Genomic DNA, 26,427 nt, shown 5'->3' with positions numbered 1-26,427 from the left:
GTGGACTTGCCCGACCTCATGCATACGGTACCAGGCGATGTAACCTGTTGTGCTGGTACCGAGGTTTGTACCGCCTGGTGGTGAGATTTAGGCTCTGGAGCTAAAACCGGCATCGAAGTCGATGAGGTGGTAAGACCCGGTACCGATAAAGTGGATGCCGATAAAATAGGGCGTTCCACTATCGGTACCGGTGGCTCCGACCGTACCGGAACTGGAAGGTTCTGGGGCAAAAGAGCAGGCAGTAGCTGTTGGAGTTGCTCTCTCAGCTGTACCTGCAGAACGGCGGCAATACGCTCGTCCAGTGAAGGCACCGGTACCGCCTTTTTCTTCTGCGGTACCTTGGGTGCCGCTCGACACTCCGACGAAGAACCCGATGTCGAGGGGCTAACTTCAATCGGAGCGGAGCGCTTCCGTGGGCGCCTCGAGGTCGGCAGGATTGGACTCACTGCAGTAGAGACCGGAGGACACTCCAGCGGGGAAGGCTTCTTAGCCGGCTTACCTGCTGGTTGCGACGCCAGCGCGGTATCGCGCGGTGTCGATGAAGTCGGTGCCGATTGAGATGTAATCGATGTCGGTGCCGGTACGTTGGAATCAGACATCTCGGCACCGAATAGCAACCGCTGTTGGATTTGGCGGTTTTTAAGTGTTCTTTTTTTCAAAGTTGCACAGCGGGTGCAAGTGGACGCTTGATGGTCGGGACCAAGACACTGCAGACACCAGTTATGCGGGTCTGTCAGTGAGATTGGCCTAGCGCACCGCTGGCACTTTTTAAACCCGGGCTGAGGGGGCATGAAAGTAAAGACAGCCTCTGCCAAATCGAAAGCCGAGGCTTCGATTGTGGCAACAGGCCCCGCCGGGGCGAAACGAAAAAAGAAAGAAAAACAACTAAGTTTTTTTTTTTTTTTTTTAGAAAAGAAAAAGAAATAAAGAAATAAAGAAACCTTTATTAAAGCAAAGGTTTACGCGAGTGGGAAGATCGAAAAAATTTTCTTCAACAGCCGTTGAGGAAACGCGTCTTCTTAGCTCCGCGGAAACTAAGAAACTGGGGACCGCGCGCCTCTGTCGGGCGGGAAGGCACTCGCGCGTGCGCGGTGTGGCCTACCAGAACTTTCCAAGTTCTTAGAGTGCAATCACTCTAAAATTGTCCGTACCAGGGCTCCGTCGGTGCCGTCACCCATCAGTCAAGTTTCAAGTTTGACCTTTATTTGATGAATCGCTTATAACAATATCTAAGCGATGTACAGTGTTAAAAACCATCAGAATGTGGTAATACATTTAATTTACAAAAGTCACTCAAAAGACAAACAGAGTTGAACGAACAGGAGGGGGTGGGAGGGAGGGGGAAAAGTTACAATGTTATTCTTTGTTAGAAATTGACATCAAAGGGAAAGCACATTGGGTAATAACGGGAAGAGTATGAGAACCTAAAAAATGATGTTTCATATGTCAAACGCGTCTTGAAATAAGTATGTTTTTAGAATTTTCTTAAACGCAACGAGGTCTGATTCATTTTTAATGAAATTTGGAAGGGAGTTCCATAGTGTGGGGGCTTTTACAGAAAATATGTCGTTTCGTCTTGTACCTATGACTCTTAGTGAAGGGACTGAGAGCAATTGTATTGAAGAAGATCTTAAGGAGCGAGAAGCTTTGTGTGGGACAATCATTTTTGTAATATATTGAGGTTCATTGAGGGTCAATGTTTTGTAAACCAGAAATAAAATTTTAAAGGTAATGCAATGGGTTATAGGAAGCCAGTGTGATTTGATTAGTAAGGGGGTAACATGGTCAAATTTCTTTGCATTATGAATTAATTTGACTGCTGTATTTTGGATGATCTGGAGACGTCTATTTTCTTTTTGGGTTATGTTGATAAGGAGAGAATTACAGTAGTCTAGCTTGGAAATAATAAGAGAGTGAACTAAAATATTGAGCGATTTAGAATCCAAAAAAGTAGAGATTGAACGTAAGAGCCGTAGTCTATAGAAGCAAGATTTGACTATTTCACTGATATGATCATGAAAAGATAGATCTGCGTCGATTATTACACCTAGGATTTTTAGCTTAGATACCGATTCTAAAGGAGTATTGTCAAGTTTGAATGGTATTTTTTGGGATATGTCGCCTTTCCAAGTGAAGAGCATAGTTTTTGTTTTTTGAGTGTTTAGAGCCAGTTTGTTATTTTTTAGCCAGTTTTTAATTTTTTCTAATTTATCATTGATTATTTTTATTTCTTCTATGTTTTCTGGGTTGAAAGGATGCATTAGCTGAATGTCATCAGCGTAAGAAAAGGTTGTAAATCCTAGTGATTGTGACATGGTGATGAGTGGGGATAGGAAAATGTTGAATAGAAGAGGAGATAGTATTGATCCTTGTGGAACTCCAAGAGATGAAGGGAAGATTTCAGAATTGGATTCATTGAATTTAACTCTAGAGAAACGATCCGATAGAAAGGATGTTAGCCATTGTAAGACTTGGCCCTCAATCCCTAGAGATTGCAGGCGATTGAGAAGAATTTCATGATCTATTGTATCAAAGGCTGCGGATAGGTCTAGAGAAAAGAGTGCTACAGATTTATGATGGTCAAGAAAGTAGTGAATGTTTGTAACGAGACCAATCATAGAATATTCGGTGCTGTGATATTTACGAAAGCCTGTTTGGTTTGGATGTAACGCGTTAGAGGATTCAATGAATTCTGATAGTTGTTCGAAAACTAGTTTTTCCGTCAGTTTCATTAGGAATGGTAAATTTGAGATGGGGCGGTAATTAGATGAATCATCTTGACTGGACTTGAAGTTTTTTAATATTGGTGTTACAGTAGAAATTTTCCAAATAGTAGGAACAGTAGCAGAAGATAAACATTTTTGGATGAGAGATAGAATGAAAGGACCAAAATAATAGAAATATTTTTTTATATAGAATGGCGGAATAATTTCTGTAGGAGAACCTTTTAAGTTAATTGATTTAAGATGTATTTCAATGTCATTTATAGTTGGAATTTTGAAGTTTGTACATTTGGCTGTTGGAATAGAGTTATTTGTGGATAAGTTTTCGAAAGCAGAAGTGATTAATGTGTTGGTTGAGAATGTATGTCTTATTTTTGTTATCTTTTGACAAAATGAATCTGCTAGTTCTTGTGCTGTTAGTATTGATTTTTGACTTGACATGTTTTTATTTTTTTCCGGGTTAACTGATTTTAGAATATTGAAGAGGACGGAAGTATTTTTTGCTTTTTGGATTTTGTTATTATAGAACGATTTTTTTGCCTGGATAATTTCATGTTTATAGTAGAGTGAAGTATCCTTAAATTTTTGGAGGTTAGTGATGGATTTTGAAGAGCGCCATTTCCTTTCTACAGCACGAAGTTGAGTTTTGATTAAAGAATATGCTGCCTGCTTGTCCTGGGATAATGCTTTTTTTCCTTTTTATCATATGATTTAGACCATTAACATTTAAGGACATTATTTTAAGATCCATTTATCTTTTAAAATTTTTCAGATATTAAATAATATATATTTTTAAGAAAAAAAATTTCCCAATATTTTAAATTTTTATATCTCTTCCCTCCTTCATACCCATATTTTCCTTATATAACTCCCCTCTATTCCATCCCATCCCTCCCTTCCCTCCCTTATTAATTACGAAAACTTGGATACGCAGATTGAGGTTAGATTTAGATAACTCCCCCAAGCTATTAATAATTTATCAAAGTACTACCATAAATTTCTCTATATCAGTAAAAAAAAATTTTTTTTTATATCTTAAATCAAAGGAATATATTAAAAACTTTAGTCATTCTTAAAATATAAAAGATTATTTTTCTATATTTGTATATTTTTAAGTTTATAAGGATGACTTATTTCAAATGAAATAATATATAAATATATATCATCATATTATATAAAAATTTTTTATATTATTTTAAATATGATGAAACATATTTTTTATATTTTTTTTTAAATATTGAATAATTAAATATTCTATTTAAAAACTGTTCATCTTCCATTTTCACATGTTTCACTCTTTATATAATAATATAATTTAAGAATTATTTCTTATATATTGCTAAAGTTTTCTATTTTTAATTTAATAATATTTAAGATCAAAAGAGACTCATCCTTCACATCACTTATATTTCAAATATCAGAATATGTTGTTTTAAAACCATCAATTACAATTTTTCTGTATGAAGAACAAACATGAAGTTCGATAGAATCTAAAAAAATAAAATCAAAAAACTTATCAGGCAATTTTGCGTCTCAAATAAAATCTTTTTGTGTATATTTTCTAATGTAGCGTATATGAAACGCATTATAATGTATTTGAAACGCAAGTTTAACCGGAAGTACCGCCTTCCAAAGGAAATCTTTCGAGTAAACCAATCACTTCCTGTTGTTCTCCTTTTTCTATAATCATCTCCGTGATTGAAGGATGATTTTCCTTCCCTCCATTACTCCGCCCCCAATATTTTTCAACCAATCAGCACATCTTTCAGTCTTTTGTTTAAGAGAAAAACTTCCTTCGTCACCATTCGAAGACGGATCTCTGTCCATTTCACATTCCTGCATGTAAGTCTATTCTATTTAGAATTCTAGAATTGAATCTTGTGTATTTCTTCAGGTTTTTATTTCCTCTTTGCTTCCCATGAAGAATGTTGCATGTTGTTCAAATCTTTAATTCGATCCCTGTGCGTTCTTCTTCCGTTGCCTTGAAAGTTCTAAATCTTCAACCGATGTTTTCAAAAAGTTTTTTTTTCCATATTAAAAGTCCTGTGAACCATATAAAGTATATAAGTTTATAATTTTCATAAAGTAGCCATCAAATGTCTTTAAATTGTCATTGGTTGTTCATGTTGCTCCAGAAATTCTTGTAGTTTTTTGGGATCCATAAAGTTTTGTGTTTTGTTAGCAATAGTAACCTTCATTACCGCTGGGTAAAGGAGCCCAAATCTAGCTCCTAGAGATCTCAGTTGGGGTCTCATGTCTAGGAATTGTTTTCTTCTTGATGCTGTTTCTTTCGCAAAATCTGGGACAATATGTATTTTTGAGTCTTGACATTTGAGATTTTTGTTTTCTTTGGCTAGTTGACATATTTCAATTGCTTGTTGATGCCTTAAAAGTTTAAATATTAAAGTTCTCGGATCCGTTTGAGTGTTATTTCTTTGTGTTGGAATCCTGTGTGCTCTTTCGATTTCTAGTTCTGTTTTAAATTTTAGTGGCAATATTTTAGGTAGAAATTTTTCCATAAAGGCAATCGGATCGTTTTTTTCCACTCCTTCCGGTAGTCCAATTATTCTTAAATTATTCCTTCGTTCATGATTCCGGCTATCTTCAAGATTTTTTTTTATTTCTGTCACTTCTTTCCATATGATTTTGCTGTGACTCATATTTATGTTTAATTGTTCTGTATTATCTTCCAATGTTGACATTCTGTTTTCTGTCATGTCCACTCTTTTAGTAAGGATTGTGGCTTCTTCTATCGCATTTTGTAGTTTTTTGTTACTATCTAAGACAATTTCTTTTATTTGTCTCAGTTCTTCCATAACGTCGAGATTTTTTTCTGTTGGCAGCGGGGTTTTAGAGGGTGTACCTGGCTCTGGTTTCGACCTCTTGTTGCTTCCAGATATTCCGGCTCCCAAATCAGCTTTATTTTGTTTAGTAGAAGTCATGCTTTGATATATTTTAGTAATTTCTTTTAAAATATATATTTTTTGGTAGTATTTCTTATATATATGCTTGTCTATGTGGAGCTACTCGTTTACCCAACCATCCGAGTTCGCGTTCAAGCCCCACAATCCAGAGAAAGCATTTTGAATTTCTCTTTGACCAAGCATTTGTTTAGATCGCGAAGATCTAGAATGGGTCTTAGATCTCCTGTCTTTTTGGGGACTAGAAAATAACGGGAGTAGAATCCCTGCCCTCTCTGATCTAGAGGAACCTCCTCTATAGCGTTCAGAAGGAGGAGGGATTGAACCTCTTGAAGAAGGAGGGAAGACCGAGGAGTGTTGAAAGCAGACTCTCTTGGCAGACTTTGGGCAGGAGGTGTCTGAAAGTTGAGAGAGTAGCCGTGGCGGATGATGTTGAGGACCCACAGGTCCGAGGTGATGATTTCCCAACGGCTTATGAAATGTATAGGCGTCCTCCTATGGGCTGTGGAAGATGAGTAGAAGGAGGAAGACTGGCTATGTCCAGGAGAACCAAGTCAAAAGGGCTGAGTTGACTTTTGAGAAGGAGGAGGTTTCACTTGCTGTTGCTGCTGGGCAGATCGAGCAGGTTGCCTCTGTTGTTGCCTCTGACGCTTGGGTTGTTGCTGTGTCTGAGGTAAGGGACGAGCCACAAACCTTCGTTGATAGGCCGATTGTTGACGAAAAGGTCTAGAAGGTGGGGTCTTCTTCTTTGTCTTAAGGAGAGTATCCCATCGAGTCTCATGAGCTGAAAGTTTCTGAGTAGTAGAGTCCATGGATTCTCCGAACAGCTCATCCCCTAAGCAAGGTGCATTGGCCAGTCGATCTTGGTGATTGACATCGAGTTCGGACACTTTGAGCCAGGCCAGTCGTCGCATAGCCACTGACATAGCCGTGGCTCTAGAGGTCAGCTCAAAAGTGTCATAGATTGATCTAACCATGAACTTGCGCAGTTGCAAGAGCGATGAAGAAGTTTGGCGAAAGGCTGATTTCTTACAGTCAGGGAGATATTTCTCAAAAGATGACAAACTTTGAATAAGATGCTTAAGATAAAAGGAAAAATGGAAAGCAGTTTCCTGACCTGTTCGCTAGCATTGCATTTTGATACAGCCTTTTGCCAAACTTATCCATGGCCTTACCTTCCCTGCCAGGAGGGACAGAAGCATATACACTAGACCCCGTGGATTTCTTTAAAGTAGATTCTACTAATAAAAACTCATGGGGGAGTTGAGGCTTGTCAAAGCCTGGAATTGGTATAACCTTATATAAGGAGTCCAGTTTACGGGGAGCTCCTGGAATGGTCAAGGGTGTCTCTAGATTTTTGTAAAATGTCTCTCTTAAAATGTCATGGAGAGGCAGCTTGAGAAATTCCCTTGGAGGCTGGTCAAAGTCAAGAGCATCTAAAAATGCCTTGGATTTTTTGGATTCAGCCTCCAAGGGAATAGATAAAGAGTCGCACATATCTCTTTAAGAAAAGAGGTGAAAGAAGTTGCATCAGGTTTGGAAGACGGATCTAAACCAGAAGGATCCTCGTCCCCTGATGAACACTCTCCCTCAGAGAGGAAAGGCTCTTCTGAATCACCCCACAGATCAGGGTCCCTCACCTGAAAACTGCGGTCTCGTGACTCCGGTGTGGAGGGTTCTAGGTGTCGAGTTTTATGAGTCGACTTACCAGACCTCTGTGAACCGGTACCGGGAGATGTTAAAGGTTCCTGGAAAGATGATGGAAGCAATGGTAAAGGACACAATCTGCGAACACATAGAAAACAATGGACAACTGAAGGCGAGCCAGCATGGCTTCTGCAAGGGAAGGTCGTGCCTCACGAACTTGCTGTACTTCTTTGAGGGAATAAACAGTCAGATGGATAAGGGTGAATCCATAGACATCATTTACCTTGACTTCCAAAAAGCCTTCGACAAGGTACCTCACGAACGGCTACTTAAAAAACTGTGGAACCACGGGGTGCAAGGGGATATCTACCGATGGATCAAACACTGGCTAGCGGGCAGGAAACAGAGGGTTGGAGTCAAAGGCCAATACTCAGATTGGCAATGGGTCACGAGCGGAGTTCCGCAGGGGTCGGTGCTGGGACCTCTACTATTCAACATATTTATTAACGATCTGGAGACGGGGACAAAATGTGAGGTTATCAAATTTGCTGATGACACCAAACCAGGGTTAGAAACACGGAAGACTGCGAAGACCTACAAAAGGACCTAACGAGACTGGAAGACTGGGCAAAAAAGTGGCAAATGAGTTTTAACGTAGACAAATGCAAGGTCATGCATGTAGGGAAAAAGAACCCGATGTTCAACTACAAAATGGGGGGAACACTGCTAGGGGTGAGTAACCTAGAAAGGGACCTGGGGGTGATGGTCGACTCATCACTGAAACCATCGGCGCAATGTGCGACAGCCTCAAAGAAAGCAAACAGAATGCTGGGCATCATCAAAAAGGGTATCACAACCCGGACGAAGGAAGTCATCATGCCGCTGTATCGCGCAATGGTGCGCCCGCATCTGGAGTACTGTGTTCAATACTGGTCACCGTACCTCAAGAAGGACATGGCGGTACTCGAGGGAGTGCAGAGGAGGGCGACTAAGCTGATAAAAGGTATGGAAAATTTTCCATACGCTGACAGGTTAAAAATGCTGGGGCTGTTCTCCCTGGAGAAGAGGAGACTTAGAGGGGACATGATAGAAACCTTCAAAATCCTTAAGGGCATAGAGAGAGTAAATAAGGACAGATTCTTCAAACTGAGAGGAGCCACAAGCACTAGGTGTCACTCGGAGAAGTTGAAAGGGGACAGGTTTAGAACAAATGCTAGAAAATTCTTTTTTACGCAGAGGGTGGTAGACACATGGAACGCGCTTCCGGAGGAAGTGATAGGCCAGAACTCTGTACAGGGATTCAAGAAGGGTTTGGATAGGTTCCTGGAGGATAAAGGGATAGAGGGGTACAGATAGAACTTGAGGTAGGTTATAGAAGTGGTCAGAAATCACTTCACAGGTCGCAGACCTGATGGGCCGCCGCGGAAGCGGACCGCTGGGCGAGATGGACCTCGGTCTGACCCAGTGGAGGCAACTTCTTATGTTCTTATTGTGCCGGTGCCGATGTTTGAACAGCCTGGTTTCTCGGTTCCGGTGCCAAGACTGGCATTGATACCGAAGAAGTGATGTGCCCTGGTACCGACAAAGTGGATGCCGATAAAGGGGGCTGCTGCACCGTCGGCTCAGACCGGACCGGGACTGGAAGGCTCGGAGTCAAAAGAGCAGGGAGTAGCTAACATAGTAACATAGTAGATGACGGCAGATAAAGACCCGAATGGTCCATCCAGTCTGCCCAACCTGATTCAATTTAAATTTTTTTTTTTTTTTTTCTTCTTAGCTATTTCTGGGCGAGAATCCAAAGCTTTACCCGGTACTGTGCTTGGGTTCCAACTGCTGAAATCTCTGTTAAGACTTACTCCAGCCCATCTACACCCTCCCAGCCATTGAAGCCCTCCCCTGCCCATCCTCCTCCAAACAGCCATGCACAGACACAGACCGTACAAGTCTGCCCAGTAACTGGCCTAGTTCAATCTTTAATATTATTTTCTGATTCTAAATCTTCTGTGTTCATCCCACGCTTCTTTGAACTCAGTCACAGTTTTACTCTCCACCACCTCTCTCGGGAGCGCATTCCAGGCATCCACCACCCTCTCCGTAAAGTAGAATTTCCTAACATTGCCCCTGAATCTACCACCCCTCAACCTCAAATTATGTCCTCTGGTTTTACCATTTTCCTTTCTCTGGAAAAGATTTTGTTCTACGTTAATACCCTTCAAGTATTTGAACGTCTGAATCATATCTCCCTTGTCTCTCCTTTCTTCTAGGGTATACATATTCAGGGCTTCCAGTCTCTCCTCATACGTCTTCTGGCGCAAGCCTCCTATCATTTTCGTCGCCCTCCTCTGGACCGCCTCAAGTCTTCTTACGTCTTTCGCCAGATACGGTCTCCAAAACTGAACACAATACTCCAAGTGGGGCCTCACCAATGACCTGTACAGGGGCATCAACACCTTCTTCCTTCTACTGACTACGCCTCTCTTTATACAGCCCAGAATCCTTCTGGCAGCAGCCACTGCCTTGTCACACTGTTTTTTCGCCTTTAGATCTTCGGACACTATCACCCCAAGGTCCCTCTCCCCATCCGTGCATATCAGCTTCTCTCCTCCCAGCATATACTGTTCCTTCCTATTATTCATCCCCAAATGCATTACTCTGCATTTCTTTGCATTGAATTTTAGTTGCCAGGCATTAGACCATTCCTCTAACTTTTGCAGATCCTTTTTCATATTTTCCACTCCCTCTACGGTGTCTACTCTGTTACAAATCTTGGTATCATCTGCAAAAAGGCACACTTTTCCTTCTAACCCTTCAGCAATGTCACTTACGTACATATTGAACAGGATTGGCCCCAGCACCGAACCCTGAGGGACTCCACTAGTCACCTTTCCTTCCTTCGAGCGACTTCCATTAACCACCACCCTCTGGCGTCTGTCCGACAGCCAGTTTCTGACCCAGTTCACCACTTTGGGTCCTAACTTCAGCCCTTCAAGTTTGTTCAACAGCCTCCTATGAGGAACTGTATCAAAGGCTTTGCTGAAATCCAAGTAAATTACATCTAGCATATGTCCTCGATCCAGCTCTCTGGTCACCCAATCAAAAAATTCAATCAGGTTCGTTTGACACGATTTACCTTTTGTAAAGCCATGTTGCCTCGGATCCTGTAACCCATTAGATTCAAGAAAATATACTATCCTTTCTTTCAGCAACACTTCCATTATTTTTCCAACAACTGAAGTAAGGCTCACCGGCCTGTAGTTTCCTGCTTCATCCTTGTGACCACTTTTATGAATAGGGACCACATCCGCTCTCCTCCAATCCCCAGGAATCACTCCCGTCTCCAGAGATTTGTTGAACAAGTTTTTAATAGGACTCGCCAGAACCTCTCTGAGTTCCCTTAGTATCCTGGGATGGATCCCGTCTGGTCCCATCGCTTTGTCCACCTTCAGTTTTTCAAGTTGCTCATAAACACCCTCCTCCGTGAACGGCGCAGAATCTACTCCATTTTCTCGTGTAACTTTGCCGGACAATCTCGGTCCTTCTCCAGGATTTTCTTCTGTGAACACAGAACAGAAGTATTTGTTTAGCACATTTGCTTTCTCCTCATCACTCTCCACATATTTGTTCCCAGCATCTTTTAGCCTAGCAATTCCATTTTTTATCTTCCTCCTTTCACTGATATATCTGAAAAAATTTTTATCTCCCTTTTTTACATTTTTAGCCATTTGTTCTTCCGCCTGTGCCTTCGCCAAACGTATTTCTCTCTTGGCTTCTTTCAATTTCACCCTGTAGTCCTTTCTGCTCTCCTCTTCTTGGGTTTTTTTATATTTCATGAACGCCAACTCTTTCGCCTTTATTTTCTCAGCCACTAGGTTGGAGAACCATATCGGCTTCCTTTTTCTCTTGTTTTTATTGATTTTCTTCACATAAAGGTCCGTAGCCATTTTTATCGCTGCTTTCAGCTTAGACCACTGTCTTTCCACTTCTCTTATGTCCTCCCATCCTAACAGCTCTTTCTTCAGGTACTTTCCCATTGCATTAAAGTCCGTACGTTTGAAATCTAGGACTTTAAGTATCGTGCGGCCGCTCTCCACTTTAGCCGTTATATCAAACCAAACCGTTTGATGATCGCTACTACCCAGGTGAGCACCCACTCGAACATTAGAGATACTCTCTCCATTTGTGAGGACCAGATCCAATATCGCTTTTTCCCTTGTGGGTTCCGTCACCATTTGTCTGAGCAGAGCCTCTTGAAAGGCATCCACAATCTCCCTACTTCTTTCCGATTCCGCAGACGGAACATTCCAGTCCGCATCCGGCAGGTTGAAATCTCCCAACAGCAGAACCTCCTCTTTCCTTCCAAACTTTTGGATATCCACAATCAGATCCTTATCAATTTGCTGCGATTGAGTCGGAGGTCTGTAGACTACACCCACATAGATAGAAGTTCCATCTTCTCTTTTCAGAGCAATCCATATCGCTTCTTCCTCTCCCCAGGTCCCTTGCATTTCGGTCGCTTGGATATTGATCTTTACATAGAGAGCTACTCCTCCACCTTTATGACCATCTCTGTCCTTCCTAAAAAGATTATATCCCGGTATGTTTGCATCCCATCCATGTGATTCACTGAACCATGTCTCTGTGATAGCAACAAAGCACAGTTACTTACCGTAACAGGTGTTATCCAGGGACAGCAGGCAGATATTCTTGACTGATGGGTGACGGCACCGACGGAGCCCCGGTACGGACACTTTTAGAGTGATTGCACTCTAAGAACTTGGAAAGTTCTAGAGACCGCACCGCGCATGCGCGAGTGCCTTCCCGCCCGACCCCGACGCGCGGTCCCTCAGTTAAGATAAGCCAGCTAAGAAGCCAACCCGGGGAGGTGGGTGGGACGCAAGAATATCTGCCTGCTGTCCCTGGATAACACCTGTTACGGTAAGTAACTGTGCTTTATCCCAGGACAAGCAGGCAGCATATTCTTGACTGATGGGTGACCTCCAAGCTAACAAAAAGAGGGATGGAGGGAAGGTTGGCCATTAGGAAAACAAATTTTGTAAAACAGATTGGCCGAAATGTCCATCCCGTCTGGAGAAAGCATCCAGACAATAATGAGATGTAAAAGTATGGACTGAGGACCACGTAGCAGCTTTGCAGATTTCCTCAATGGGCGTGGAACGGAGGAAAGCTACAGATGCTGCCATAGCTCTAATTCTATGTGACGTGACAGAACCTTCCAGTGTCAGTCCGGACTGAGCATAGCAGAATGAAATGCACGCAGCAAGCCAATTAGATAGTGTGCGCTTAGAAACAGGACGTCCCAATTTATTCGTGTCAAAGGACAGAAAAAGTTGGGGAGATGATCTGTGGGGCTTAGTACGGTCTAAATAGTAAGCTAAAGCCCGCTTACAGTCCAAAGTATGAAGAGCCTGTTCCCCGGAATGGGAGTGAGGTTTAGGGAAAAAAACAGGTAGTACAATAGATTGGTTGAGATGGAACTCAGAAACAACCTTAGGGAGAAACTTTGGATGTGTACGTAGAACCACCTTGTCGTGATGAAAGACAGTGAAAGGTGGATCAGAAACTAGTGCATGGAGCTCACTGACCCTCCTGGCAGAGGTGAGAGCAATAAGAAAAAGTACCTTCCAAGTGAGAAACTTGAAAGAGGTAGTAGCCAAGGGTTCGAATGGAGGCTTCATCAAGGCGGAGAGAACCACGTTTAGATCCCAGATCACCGGAGGTGCTTTGAGAGGTGGTTTCAGATTGAAAAGACCTCGCATGAATCTGGAGACCAGGGGATGAGCTGAAAGGAGTTTCCCTTGGACCGGCTCATGAAAGGCCGTAATGGCACTGAGATGAACTCTGATGGAAGTAGACTTGAGACCAGAAGTAGACAGAGAAAGCAGATAATCCAATAGGGGTTCCACTGCAAGAGACTTGGGGTCATGATGATGTAGGAGACACCAAGAAGAAAACCTCGTCCACTTTTGATGATAACATTGAAGAGTGGCTGGTTTCCTGGAGGCGTCCAGGATGGAGCGAACAGGCTGAGATAGCAAAAGATCAGTTGAAGTCAGCCCGAGAGATACCAAGCTGTCAGGTGTAGAGACTGCAGGTTGGGATGGAGGAGGGTTTCCTGATCCTGTGTAAGCAGAGATGGAAACAGTGGAAGTAGAAATGGATCCCTGGAACTGAGTTGAAGTAGAAGGGAGAACCAATGTTGTCTGGGCCACCGTGGAGCAATCAGGATCATGGTGGCCCGTTCCCTCTTTAGTTTGAACAAGGTCCGAAGCATGAGAGGCAGAGGAGGGAAAGCATAAAGGAACAGATTGGACCAATCCAGAAGAAATGCATCCGCTGCCAGACGGTGAGGAGAGTAAAGTCTGGAGCAGAATTGGGGCAACTGATGATTGTGAGGAGCTGCAAAAAGGTCCACCTGAGGAGTGCCCCATTGTGCAAAGATGGACTGTAGAGTCGATGGGTCGAGAGTCCATTCGTGGGGTTGGAGAACTCTGCTGAGCTTGTCCGCTAAGAAGTTCTGTTCTCCTTGAATATAAATCGCTTTCAGGAATAAGCGGCGCGAGGATGCCCAAGACCAGATTCTCTGGGCTTCCTGGCATAAGAGGCGAGAGCCCGTTCCCCCTTGCTTGTTGATGTAGTACATGGCCACCTGGTTGTCTGTGCAAATGAGAAGGACTTGAGGAAATAGAAGGTGTTGGAAGGCTTTGAGGGCATAGAACATTGCCCTGAGTTCCAGGAAATTGATGTGATGCTTCTTTTCCTGAGGAGTCCAAAGGCCCTGAGTTTGGAACTCGTTCAGATGGGCTCCCCATGCATAAGGGGAGGCGTCGGTGGTGATGACCAGATGATGAGGAGGCAGATGGAACAGAAGGCCCCTGGAGAGATTTGAGGATATCAACCACCATTGCAGAGACTGACGAAGAGACGATGTCACAGATATGTGTCGTGAGCAAGAGTCTGTCGCTTGAGACCACTGGAGAGCCAGGGTCCATTGAGGAGTGCGCAGGTGAAGCCGTGCCAGTGGTGTGACATGAACTGTGGAGGCCATGTGACCCAAGAGAATCATCATCTGCTTTGCAGAAATGGAGTGCTGGGACAGCACCTGCTGACAGAGCGATTGGAGGTTGTGAAGACGGTTGTCCGGCAAGAAGGCTCTCATCTGGACCGTGTCCAGTATCGCTCCAATGAATTGAAGTCTCCGCGTAGGAAGAAGGTGAGACTTGGGTATATTGATTTCGAACCCCAGGAGTTGGAGAAAAAAGATGGTCTGGTTGGTGGCCAGAAGAACAGTCTGAGATGAAATGGCCTTGATTAACCATTCGTCCAGGTAGGGAAAAACCTGAAGGTGGTGGGAGCGCAGAAAAGCTGCCACCACTACCAGACATTTGGTGAACACTCTTGGAGAGGAGGCAAGACCGAAGGGGAGCACTCTGTATTGGTAATGACAGTGATTGATCATGAAGCGCAGGTACTGTCTGGAGGCCGGATGAATTGGAATGTGAGTGTAGGCCTCTTTGAGATCGAGAGAGCATAGCCAGTCGTTGTGATCGAGGAGAGGATAAAGCGTAGCTAGAGATAGCATTTTGAATTTTTCTTTGACCAAACATTTGTTGAGATCTCGCAGATCTAGAATTGGTCTGAGGTCTCCTGTTTTCTTGGGGACTAGAAAATACCGGGAGTAGAACCCGTGCCCTCTTTGGTCCAGAGGAACTTCCTCTATGGCGTTCAGAAGCAGGAGGGACTGAACCTCCTGACAAAGGAGGGCAGATTGAGGAGTGTGCAAAGCAGACTCTTTTGGTAGACTTTGGCCCGGGAGGGTGTGAAAGTTGAGAGAGTAGCCGTGGCGGATGATGTTGAGGACCCACTGGTCCGAAGTGATAACTTCCCACCGGCTGAGAAAGAAAGACAGACGTCCTCCTATCGGTTGAGGGAGGAGAGGAGAAGGTTGAACGCTGGCTATGCCCTCGAGGATCAAGTCAAAAGGGCTGAGTCGATTTTTGTGGAGGAGGCTGCTTAGCTGGTTGTTGCTGCTGAGGTCTAGGTGCTTGCCGCTGCTGTTGACGCTGCCTCCTAGGTTGCTGAGTGGAAGGCTGCAAGGGGCGAGCCACAAAACGCCGCTGATAGGCCGTTTGCTGTCTGAATGGCCGTGAAGGTGGAGGTTTCTTCTTGGTCTTAAGAAGGGTATCCCAGCGGGTTTCATGAGCCGATAGCTTCTGGGTCGTTGAGTCCATAGAATCTCCAAACAGCTCATCCCCTAAACATGGGGCATTAGCCAACCGGTCTTGATGATTAACATCAAGCTCAGAGACTCTGAGCCAAGCCAAACGGCGCATGGCTACAGATATGGCAGTTGCTCTAGAGGTAAGCTCAAAAGTGTCATATATAGACCTTACCATGAATTTCCTGAGCTGGAAAAGAGCTGAAGAGCACTGATGGAAAGCCTCACGATTCCCCACAGGAAGGTACTGCTCAAAGGAAGCCATGGTGGTAAGGAGATGCTTTAAATAAAACGAAAAATGAAAAGCATAGTTACCAGAACGATTAGCAAGCATCGCATTCTGGTAAAGTCGCTTACCGAATTTATCCATGGCTTTACCCTCTCTGCCAGGAGGGACAGAGGCATAGACACTAGCTCCTAAGGACTTCTTGAGGGTGGATTCTACAAGAAGAGACTCATGAGAGAGCTGTGGTTTATCAAAACCAGGAATAGGGATTACTTTATAAAGGGAATCCAATTTGCGGGGAGCTCCCGGGATAGTAAGAGGAGTCTCCAGATTCTTGTAAAATGTCTCCCTCAGGATGTCATGTAAAGGGAGTTTCAAGAATTCCTTTGGAGGCTGGTCAAAATCAAGAGCGTCCAAAAAAGCTTTGGACTTTTTAGACTCAGCCTCCAAAGGAATGGAAAGAGATTCACACATATCTCTTAAAAAAGAAGAGAAAGAGGTGGAATCAGGTTTGGAGGAAATATCCTGCAGAACAGGCTCGTCTTCCTCTGATGAACACTCCCCCTCTGACTGAAGAGGTTCTTCAGAGTCGCCCCACAGATCAGGGTCTCGAACATGGGGACCACGGTCCCGAGACTCAGGGGTGGATGGATCTCGGTGTCGGGACTTCTGTACCGACTTACCCGACCTCACCGACGCGGTACCGGGCGATGTTATCGGTCGCACCGGAGCCGATGTCTGTACCGATTGGTGATGAGACCTGGGCTCCGGTGCGAGGACAGGCATCGATGCCGATGAGGCCAAGTGGACCGGTACCGAAGGAGTGGATGGTGATAATACAGACTGTTCCACGATCGGTACCGGTTGCTCAGTGGGGACCGATACCGGAGGGCTCGGTGTCAGGAGAGCTGGAAGGAGTTGTTTGAGCTGTTCCTTCAGCTGTACCTGCAAGATGGCCGCAATGCGATCATCAAGGGAGGGCACCGGTACCGCTTTTTTCTTCTGCGGTACCTGCGGTGCCGCTCGACGCCCCGGAGATGAGGAGCCCGATGTCGAGGGACTCACCTCAATAGGGGCGGAGCGCTTCCGCTGGCGCCTCACGGTCGGCAGGATTGGACTCTCTGCAATGGAGACCGGAGGACGTTCCAGCGGGGAAGGCTTCTTAGCCGGCTTACCTGCATGCTGCGACGCCGACGCGGTATCGCGTGGCGTCGATGAGGTGGGTGCCGACGAAACAGGTACCGAGACCGGCGCCGAAGACGCGGGGTCGGACATGTCGGTGCCGAAAAGCAGTCTTTGCTGTATCTCTCGATTTTTGAGAGTCCGCTTTTTCAAAGTGGCACAGCGGGTGCAGGTAGAGGCCTGATGTTCCGGACCCAGACACTGAAGGCACCAGTTGTGCGGGTCTGTCAGGGAAATAGGCCGTGCACACCGCTGGCACTTCTTGAACCCAGGCTGGGGGGGCATGAACGTAAAAACGGCTTCTGCCAAATCGAAGGCCGAGGCCTCGATGATGGCAGTAGGCCCCGCCGGGTCAAATCAAGAAAACTCGACAAAAACAAAAGAAATTTTTTTTTTTTTTTTTTTTTAAAGAAAGAAAAAAGAAAGGGCAAAAAGAACCCGAAAAAGTTTACGCGAGCGGGAAGGCGAATGAAAAAAATATTTCAACAGCCGTTGAAAATGCGACTTCTTAGCTCCGCGGAAACTAAGAAACTGAGGGACCGCGCGTCGGGGTCGGGCGGGAAGGCACTCGCGCATGCGCGGTGCGGTCTCTAGAACTTTCCAAGTTCTTAGAGTGCAATCACTCTAAAAGTGTCCATACCGGGGCTCCGTCGGTGCCGTCACCCATCAGTCAAGAATATGCTGCCTGCTTGTCCTGGGATAATATCTAGATCTTCCTCTAATATCAGGGCTTGCAGATCATGAACTTTGTTGCTTAGACTGCGAGCATTTGTGGTCATCGCTTTCCAGCTATTTTTCAGCGATAATCTCCTTTTTCGTATGGATTTTTGTGTCGTTTCACTTTCCGTTGCAATACTAAGAAATGAGTTGCTGATATTGCTTATGTTGCAGCCTTTACTACTATCACATCTTTTCTTTTGCCGGGGGTGGTCTCTATAATTGTCCTTCGTACATACACCACCCCCACCTTCTAGTTTAAATGCCTAGAAAAATATTGTCTAAATTTCTCTGCAAGGTTTCTTTTTCCTGCTGTAGTAATATGTAGCCCATCAGTGCAATATAGCTTCTTGTCCTTCCATGTATTTCCCCATCCTCCTATGTACCTGAAGCCTTCTTGATGACACCAGGCTCTGAGCCATCTATTAAAGTCCTCTGTGTTTTTCATTCTTTGCTCTCCTTTTCCATATGCAGGCAGTATTTCAGAAAAAGCTAAAGTCTTTACAAAAGGTTTCACGCCCTCACCAAGCTCCCGAAAAGCTTTCTGTGCTGCAAGTGTGGAGTTGTTGGCCAGGTCATTTGTTCCCAGATGGATAACAACATCAGTGTTAAAATCCTTAGTTTCTTCCTTAATTATAGTCAGTATTTGCCTGGAACTCCTGGTAGCTGAGGATCCTGGAAGACATTTCACTATTTTGGTCTCCTCGCCCTGTGTTCCAAGGTTAATGCCTCTGATGATGGAATCCCCCAACAGTAATAGTTTTCTGTTTTTGGCTTTTTTATTTGTACTTAGGGTGCTCTTGTTCTCTTGAGTTTCCTTCATTGGTTCCAGTCCCACCTCCCTTCTGTTTTCCTGAGTATCGCAGTGCACTAGTGGAGCGAAGGAATTCTGTAGAGGTAATATTAGTGAAGGTGGATGTTTCTGTGTTACATGTCGCAGTCTTCCTGAGCCTACTGTGACCCATTTATTCCTGGGCTGTTTTATTCTTTGAGGTAGAGGTGGTAAGTTGGTATGATTTTGTGGAGTGATGGAAGCTGCTTTAATTGTATTCAATTCCTGTTTAAGTTTGCAGAGCTCCTCCTTAATACTGGCAAGTTGAAGACAGATGGGGCAAGCCTTAAGCCTCCAAATAGTATGTCTTGGAATTAAAGCACCACAGTGATTGCATAGAATAAAGGTCATCTTGATTGGTTGTGAAGTCCTGATTATATGGGTCTCTATATATGAATAGTGGTCCCTGGGGTTGGTGGGACTATAAGTAAGACTACTAGTAAGGCAGAAATATAGGCTCTATACCACCTAAAACACAGTATTTTAAACAAAACTGCAGGAAGAGGAAATAAGATTTAACAGAGGAAAGAGAAGGATTTTTTTGTGCTTTTTTATATTTTTTTTTTAGTAAGAAACAGGGAGGAGAAGAGAAATTAAGCAGTTGGAGTTGTTCCTTTAGCTGGACCTGCAGGACTGCGGCAATGCGCTCGTCCAATGAAGGCACCGGTACCGCTTTTTTCTTCTGCGGTACCTTGGGTGCCGCTCTATACTCCGAAGAGGAACCCGATGTCGAGGGGCTCACCTCAATCGGAGCGGAGCGCTTCCGTGGGCGCCTCGTGGTCGGCAGGATTGGACTCGCTGCTACTGAGACCGGAGGACGCTCCAACGGGGAAGGCTTCTTAGCCGGCTTACCTGCGGGGTGCGACGCCGGCGCGGTGTCGACGAAGTAGGTGCCCACTGAGATGGGGCCGACGTCGGTGCCGGTGGTGCGGAATCAGACATCTCGGCGCCGAACAATAACTGCTGCTGTATCTGGCGGTTTTTAAGTGTTCTCTTCTTTAAAGTCGCACAGCAGGAGCAGGTAGACGCTCGATGATCAGGAGCATTTAGCATTTAGCAAAGCATTCGATAGCGTACCACACCGCAGGTTACTGAGCAAGATGAGTTCTATAGGATTAGGTGACACATTGATGAAATGGGTTGGGAGCTGGCTTGGAGGTAGGCTCCAAAGGGTGGTGGTGAACGGCACCCCCTCCGAAATGACGGAGGTGATTAGTGGAGTACCACAGGGCTCAGTCTTGGGCCCAATCCTATTCAACATCTTTATAAGAGACTTGGCAGAAGGGCTTTGAGGTAAAATAACATTATTCGCCGATGACGCCAAACTGAGTAATGTAGTGGGCAAATGCACAACAGACGAAGATTCAGTGCCCGACAACATGATGCACGACCTACTCCTACTGGAGCGATGGTCTAGGACATGGCAACTCAACTTCAATGCCAAAAAATGCAAAGTTATGCACCTGGGCAGCCAGAATCCATGCAAGTCTTATACCCTTAATGGCGAGATCCTAGCAAAAACGGTAGCAGAACGAGACTTGGGGGTAATCGTCAGTGAGGACATGAAGTCTGCCAATCAAGTGGAGCAGGCTTCGTCCAAGGCAAGACAAATCATGGGCTGCATACGAAGGGGTTTCGTCAGTCGTAAGGCGGAAGTCATTATGCCATTGTATAGATCCATGGTGAGGCCCCACCTGGAATACTGTGTGCAATTCTGGAGGCCGCATTATCGCAAGGATGTGCTGAGACTGGAGTCGGTGCAAAGAATGGCCACCCGGATGGTCTCGGGACTCAAGGATCTACCATACGAAAAACAACTTGACAAATTACAGCTATACTCGCTCGAGGAGCGCAGAGAGAGGGGGGACATGATCGAGATGTTCAAGTATCTTACGGGCCGCATCGAGGCGGAGGAAGCTATCTTCTTTTTCAAGGGTCCCACGACAACAAGAGGGCATCCGTTGAAAATCAGGGGCGGGAAACTACGAGGTGACACCAGGAAATTCTTTTTCACTGAAAGAGTGGTTGATCGCTGGAATAGTCTTCCACTACAGGTGATTGAGGCCAGCAGCTTGCCTGATTTTAAGGCCAAATGGGATCGGCACATGGGATCTATTCACAGGGCAAAGGTAGGGGAGGGACATTAAGGTGGGCAGACTAGATGGGCCGTGTGCCCTTATCTGCCGTCTATTTCTATGTTTCTATGACCAAGACACTGCAGACACCAGTTGTGTGGGTCTGTCAGTGAAATTGGTCGAGCGCACCGCTGGCACTTTTTAAACCCGGGTTGAGGGGGCATGAAAGTGAATACGGCTTCTGCCAAATCGAAGGCCGAGGCCTCGATGATGGCAATAGGCCCCGCCGGGGCTAACCGAAAACTGAAGAAAAAAATTAATTTTATTATTTTTTTTTAGAGAAAAGAAAAGAAACAACGGAAATAAAATTTCCAAAAGGGTTTACGCGAGCGGGAAGGCGATATTTACTAGAAAAAAGAACTTTCAACAGCCGTTGAAAGAAACGCGTCTTCTTAGCTCCGCGGAAACTAAGAAACTGGGGACCGCGCACCTGTCGGGCGGGAAGGCACTCGCGCGTGCGCGGTGCGGCCTACCAGAACTTTCCAAGTTCTTAGAGTGCAATCACTCTAAAATTGTCCGTACCGGGGCTCCGTCGGTGCCGTCACCCATCAGTCAAGAATATGCTGCCTGCTTGTCCTGGGATAAACAGGGTGTGTAAATACTAGCTTCCCAGTTGAAAGGCTCACTCTTCACCTGGATAGTGCCTCTGAATAACTTACAGACTGCCTCAGCACTATGCAGATAGTGCCAGAGTGAAATGTGGTTAGATCCAAGGCAATCCCGGAACTTTACAGGACAGTGAAGATATTCAGTTTTCTATCCAGACAACTTCAGACACTTAGAAGGCTGTCCTAGGTTATCTATATAGAGAACTGAATATCACCACTATAAAGATACGTTCAGGTGCTGACTGCCTTATCTGGATTTTCCGTGTCTAACAAAAAACAGGGATAATATGCTTTTATAGAATGTCAGTAAAGTCTAATTATGATAGAAACAAACTGACTATAATGAACACCAATTCCAAGAGAGTGAAATTACTTTGAAGTACGCTCAGAGAAGTGAAACTCTGAAGAGAGAGACAACCCCCTCTTGGGACAAGAGTTTACCATCCAGTCATTGCATATTTGATAAATCACTCTCTGAGAAATGGTAAACGCTGGCTTATATCTATTTTTCAAAATTTTAAGTTCAAAAAACGTTTCTTTTCTTGTTTTGCACCTTTGTTTGAAACATGTGTCACTGGAGCATTGTTATAATCTCACTTATCTTATGAGGAAAAGTCCTGTAGGGGTCTACCATTTACCATTTCTCAGAGAGTGATTTATCAAATATGCAATGACTGGATGGTAAACTCTTGTCCCAAGAGGGGGTTGTCTCTCTCTTCAGAGTTTCACTTCTCTGAGCGTACTTCAAAGTAATTTCACTCTCTTGGAATTGGTGTTCATTATAGTCAGTGTGTTTCTATCATTATCTGGATTTTCAGCACTGGCTACAATCTTTGTTAAATAGAGTAACCTACCTTCTCCAGCTGAGGCACACTGTTGGTTGCCATGATCCCTTTATCAAAAAGCATCATTAAGGAAGCTTCAAAATTCTCTAGAGGCACATTAAAATGAACACCAGCAATATCCAGAACTAAATCCAATAAGAAGATAGGGTTCTTCCGTGGTCTGCAAGATAGAAAAGAAATTGCAAACATTTATATGCTTAGACTGCAAAAAGCCAGCTGTCTTTCAAGGAGCAAACGCTTTGCTGCTGAAAAATCAGTCTAATTTCAAATATAAACAAAGGTGATAGAAAAAAAGTCATGCTGATGCAATATATTAAAAAGGTAATAAAGCAAAGTTGCTTACCTCTAACAGGGGTTCTCTATAGACAAAAGGGGAATCCAGGCGCAGTCTAGGTGATGTCACAGGTAAAGGAACGAAAGATTAGGTTCTTACTTTTGCTAATCTTCTTTCTTGTACAATCCCACTTTATTTTGAGACTAGTGGGTTATTTCCCTCCTCCCGCCAGAGATTTGTAGGAAGCCTCAAATCCTTTGAAGCTTTTACCCCCTTCCTCTCATATCTCTTCACTGAGCATGCTCCTGTCCCCAGCACTCTTCTTTCCTACAAGCCAGGCTGTAGAGGCTTATCTTTTCTGCTCGTTTTTCATTTCATGATGTTTCAGTATTGTTCAGTAATTTTTGGTCGTGGTTTTCACTCTCATGCTGTGGAGGTTCTCTGCGGGGACATCCTTTACTGCAGGAAATCGCAGACTGTTGGAGAATGTCTGCTTCTGGGGGGTTCCCTTGAGCGTTAGCTCACCCCAGGTTCGTCCTCTAGTTGGGTGAAGTGCAGGCTGAGCAGTTCCGTGGAGGCGTGACCAGGATCAGAGCCAGACTGCGTTCCTCTGCCAGGCATTTGCACGACGTGGACACTGGTGGCAGAAGTCTCCAGCCATGGTGCGGCAGTCAGAAGACTTGAAATCTATATTTCCAAGTTCCCTAAGGCACAGAATCTCCTGGTGAGCAGTTACAGCTCTGCTTGCAGTACATGTCACAGTGAGTTAAGAGGCACTCCTCCTGCCGCAGACTGTGTCGGAAGGGTTTGCCATTGCAGCAGGGGGAATTGGACACTCCTCTTGCCGCAGATTTTTTTAGGGGGGGGCTTCAGGTGTTCCGGCAGGAAGGAGTGGGCATCCCTCCTGCCGGGTGATGCCTTGGGGGGTGGCAGCAGGAGGAATTAGGCACTCCTCCTGCTGTGGATTGTGTCAGGAGGGTTCACCATTGTGGCAGAAGGAACTGAGAATGCTTCCTGCAGCAAATTATTTTTTTGGGGGGGAACTTCTGTGGTTCCGACAGGAGGGAGTGGGCATCACTCCTGCCAGCCAACTTTGAAACGGGGGGGGGGGGGGGGGGGGGGGGGGGTTACTGCCACATTCAGACCAGTGGCAAAGTGATTCTCTAACCAGCACTTGTGACATGGACATCGGTTAGAGAATCGAGGTGGTTAGGCGAGGTTAGGCGTCTGTCCATAAGGACAGACACGATTCTAAATTGGACACCCATGTACGATTCTCATAAGCTGCTTAGGCAGCTGCTGAGACCAGGTGTCCTAAAACCAGAGTCAGGCCCTAAAACCACAATCTTAAACTGAGCAATTGGAAGCCAATACCAATTTCATCTTTCCTTCTCCCCACCACCTCTACTACTATCAAAATCAAAACCATCATCCCTCATTGCCCCATCTCTATCTCCCACCCCCTACCACCTAGTATTGCCTTGTCTTAAACCAGGGATCTCCAAAGTCCCTCCTTGAGGGCCGCAATCCAGTCAGGTTTTCTTGATTTCCCCAATGAATATGCATGAGATCTATGTGCATGCACTGCTTTCAATGCATATTCATTGGGGAAATCCAGAAAACCCGAATGGATTGTGGACCTCAAGGAGAGACTTTGGAGACCCCTGACTTAAACCATATGATTATGATTACTGAGAGCTTCTATACCGCTACTAATGACTGGGGAGTCAATTCAGGGTGGTCTAATATGAGCCTCTGCAAAGGAACTACACTACATGAGCTTCTGTAGAGATGTTACATTAAGGATTTGTGAGGTGTTATAATGCATGGGCTCTATACTGAAATATAAAGAGCTCTGTGGTGGTGTTAGAGTTATTAATTCTGGCATGGTTATGCCAATAATTCATCATCCTACTTATATGCACATGTTTATACCAAACCAGTTGTCCTATATATGTACACAAGTAATACTAGGTTTACTATTGCCGCTAAATACACTATACACTTTTACATACCTCTTAAGGAGGTTGGCCATTTCAATTAAATATAATCTATTTACATGCATCCCTGAAAGATCTGGTTTCCTCTCTCTGTCATCTTCATAGTTTCAGTTGAAGTAGTTTGAGAAAAGGATAGTCTATTCCTTTCTTGAATTTTCCAGTGTTCTTTTCTAACTTTAATTCCTTCGGTAGGATATTCCACCATGTCAGTGCCATTACAAAGAACATTCTTGCCCTGGTGCTTTTGTATTTGATGTCTTTGAAGGAAAGTATTTGTAGTAAGGACTCTTGCCTTGAGCACAGAGCACGCTGGGGCGTATGGTTATTTAGTCTGTCCACTAGGTATTGTGGTTCTGAGAGATGAACAGTTTTGAATTTCACCCTACTCTCAACCGGGAGCCAGTGTAACTCCTTCAAATTATGTATATAACAAACTCAGGAAAATCCACAAGTATCATCATAAACATTTAGTAGAAGGGGGCCATAATGCAAAATATAGACAGCAGATATAAATTCTCAAAACGGACACATTTTGATCACTAAATTGAAAATAAAATCATTTTCCTACCTTTGTTGTCTGGTAATTTCATCAGTCTCTGGTTGCACTTTATTCTTCTGACTGTGCATCCAATCTTTCTTCCCTTCTTTCAGCCTCCTGTATGCTTCCTCTTCCTTTTCTTTCTTTCACCCTGCCCCCTTCTTTCTTTCTCTCTCCATGCCTGTCTTTCTTTCTCTCTCCATGCCCCCTTTCTCCATGTCCTCTTTCTTTCTGTCTTTCTTTCTCTCTCCATGACCTCTTTCTGTCTTCCTTCTTTCTGTCTCCCTGCCCCTCTTTCTTTCTTTCTTTGTCTTTCTTTCTCTCTCCATGACCTCTTTCTGTCTTCCTTCTTTCTTTCTGTCTCCCTGCCCCCCTTTATTTCTTTCTCCATGCCCTCCCCCAAGCCAACGCCGCAAAGGAATAGGCCGCCACCGAGTTCTGAGCTCTCCCTGCTTCCCTTCCCCGTAAAGGGGATGCTGAAGTGCCAGGCTGACCAACCTTCCCAACCCGACGTCAATTCTAACGGTCAGAGAGGAAGTTCCGAGCCTTCCTCTCCGATGTTGGGTGGCGAAGGTTGGTTGGCCCGGCGCTTCAGCGTCCTCTTTACAAGGAAGGGAAGCAGGTTGGGCACCCCTGCTCTAGCTAGCTGAGCCATGGGCTGCACTCAAGTGGTTAAAGAGCCGCATGCGGTTCACAAGCCACGGTTTGCCGACCACTGGCCTAGGGCCTTAGGCCAAAAAGGGACTTAGACTTTTCTTTAAATTATGCTCCTCCACAATACTGTCAAATGTGTCCTTCTACAGGATGCAGATTGCTGAACACACCTAGCCTCAATGCTGCAGTCTCATAGTTTCCTCTTTGTAACTACTCAAACAGACATTCCCATAACAAAACTTTGATTCTGATCCCTGGTCCTATTTACTGATATTCTGCATCCTTTGTTACCTCTGTTATAACCTGTAAAGGCTTCTCTTGAGATGTATGCTGACATAGTCCCTCCTCAGTTCTTCCTCATACAGGTCACCACACATTCTGCATTTGAAAGCAGTTTTTCATTTCTTACTTATATGGGCTGTTCACAAGGTCTCCACCCCAATCCATATCTTCAGCACATTCCAGAACGCTGCAGCAAGCATCAAGAATAAACTGAGTAAAGTTGACCAAAGAGTCTTGAACGAGGAAACGCAGGGAATCCTGCAAGTTAAACTTGATAAGCTCCATTAGCTGATGCAACTTAGACATAGAGTATACCTTCCAGTTGGTCTCATGCAAATTGTACCAGCCTTTACCCACTTCCCGAAAACTAGCACGAATAGCATTTTTCAAAGTAATGATCCAACTGTCTTTCAAGAACAACTGAACCTAAGACAAAAACAAACATAAACATATGGTTAGCATAGACTGCAAGAGACATTCAGGCTGTAGATGACAAACAAATATTTTAAAATCTAACAAAATTCACTGCTTTTTTTTCTTTGCATCTTTATTCAGAAGTTTAACACTACAGTTCATTAACAGAACCAATTCATTATAACTCATAATG

General features: G+C 44.6%; 1 protein-coding gene across 6 annotated transcripts in view; it reads right to left on the bottom strand.

The window, feature by feature from the left end:
• DNAH1 (dynein axonemal heavy chain 1) overlaps positions 1-26,427 on the bottom strand; it is an 813,109-nt gene that overhangs the window by 539,699 nt on the left and 246,983 nt on the right. For all 6 annotated transcript variants that reach the window (XM_033926650.1, XM_033926656.1, XM_033926654.1 and 3 more), the window contains 2 exons: positions 25,948-26,246; positions 22,082-22,232 (listed from right to left, as the gene is read on the bottom strand). In XM_033926650.1, coding sequence (XP_033782541.1) covers positions 22,082-22,232; positions 25,948-26,246 — 450 coding nt within the window. The remainder of the gene's footprint in view (positions 1-22,081; positions 22,233-25,947; positions 26,247-26,427) is intronic.

Source organism: Geotrypetes seraphini, chromosome 17, assembly GCF_902459505.1.
Source record: "Geotrypetes seraphini chromosome 17, aGeoSer1.1, whole genome shotgun sequence".
Taxonomy (NCBI): Eukaryota; Metazoa; Chordata; class Amphibia; order Gymnophiona; family Dermophiidae; genus Geotrypetes; species Geotrypetes seraphini.
Note: the sequence above shows the minus strand (reverse complement) of the source record. Positions and strands in the feature narration are given on the sequence as shown.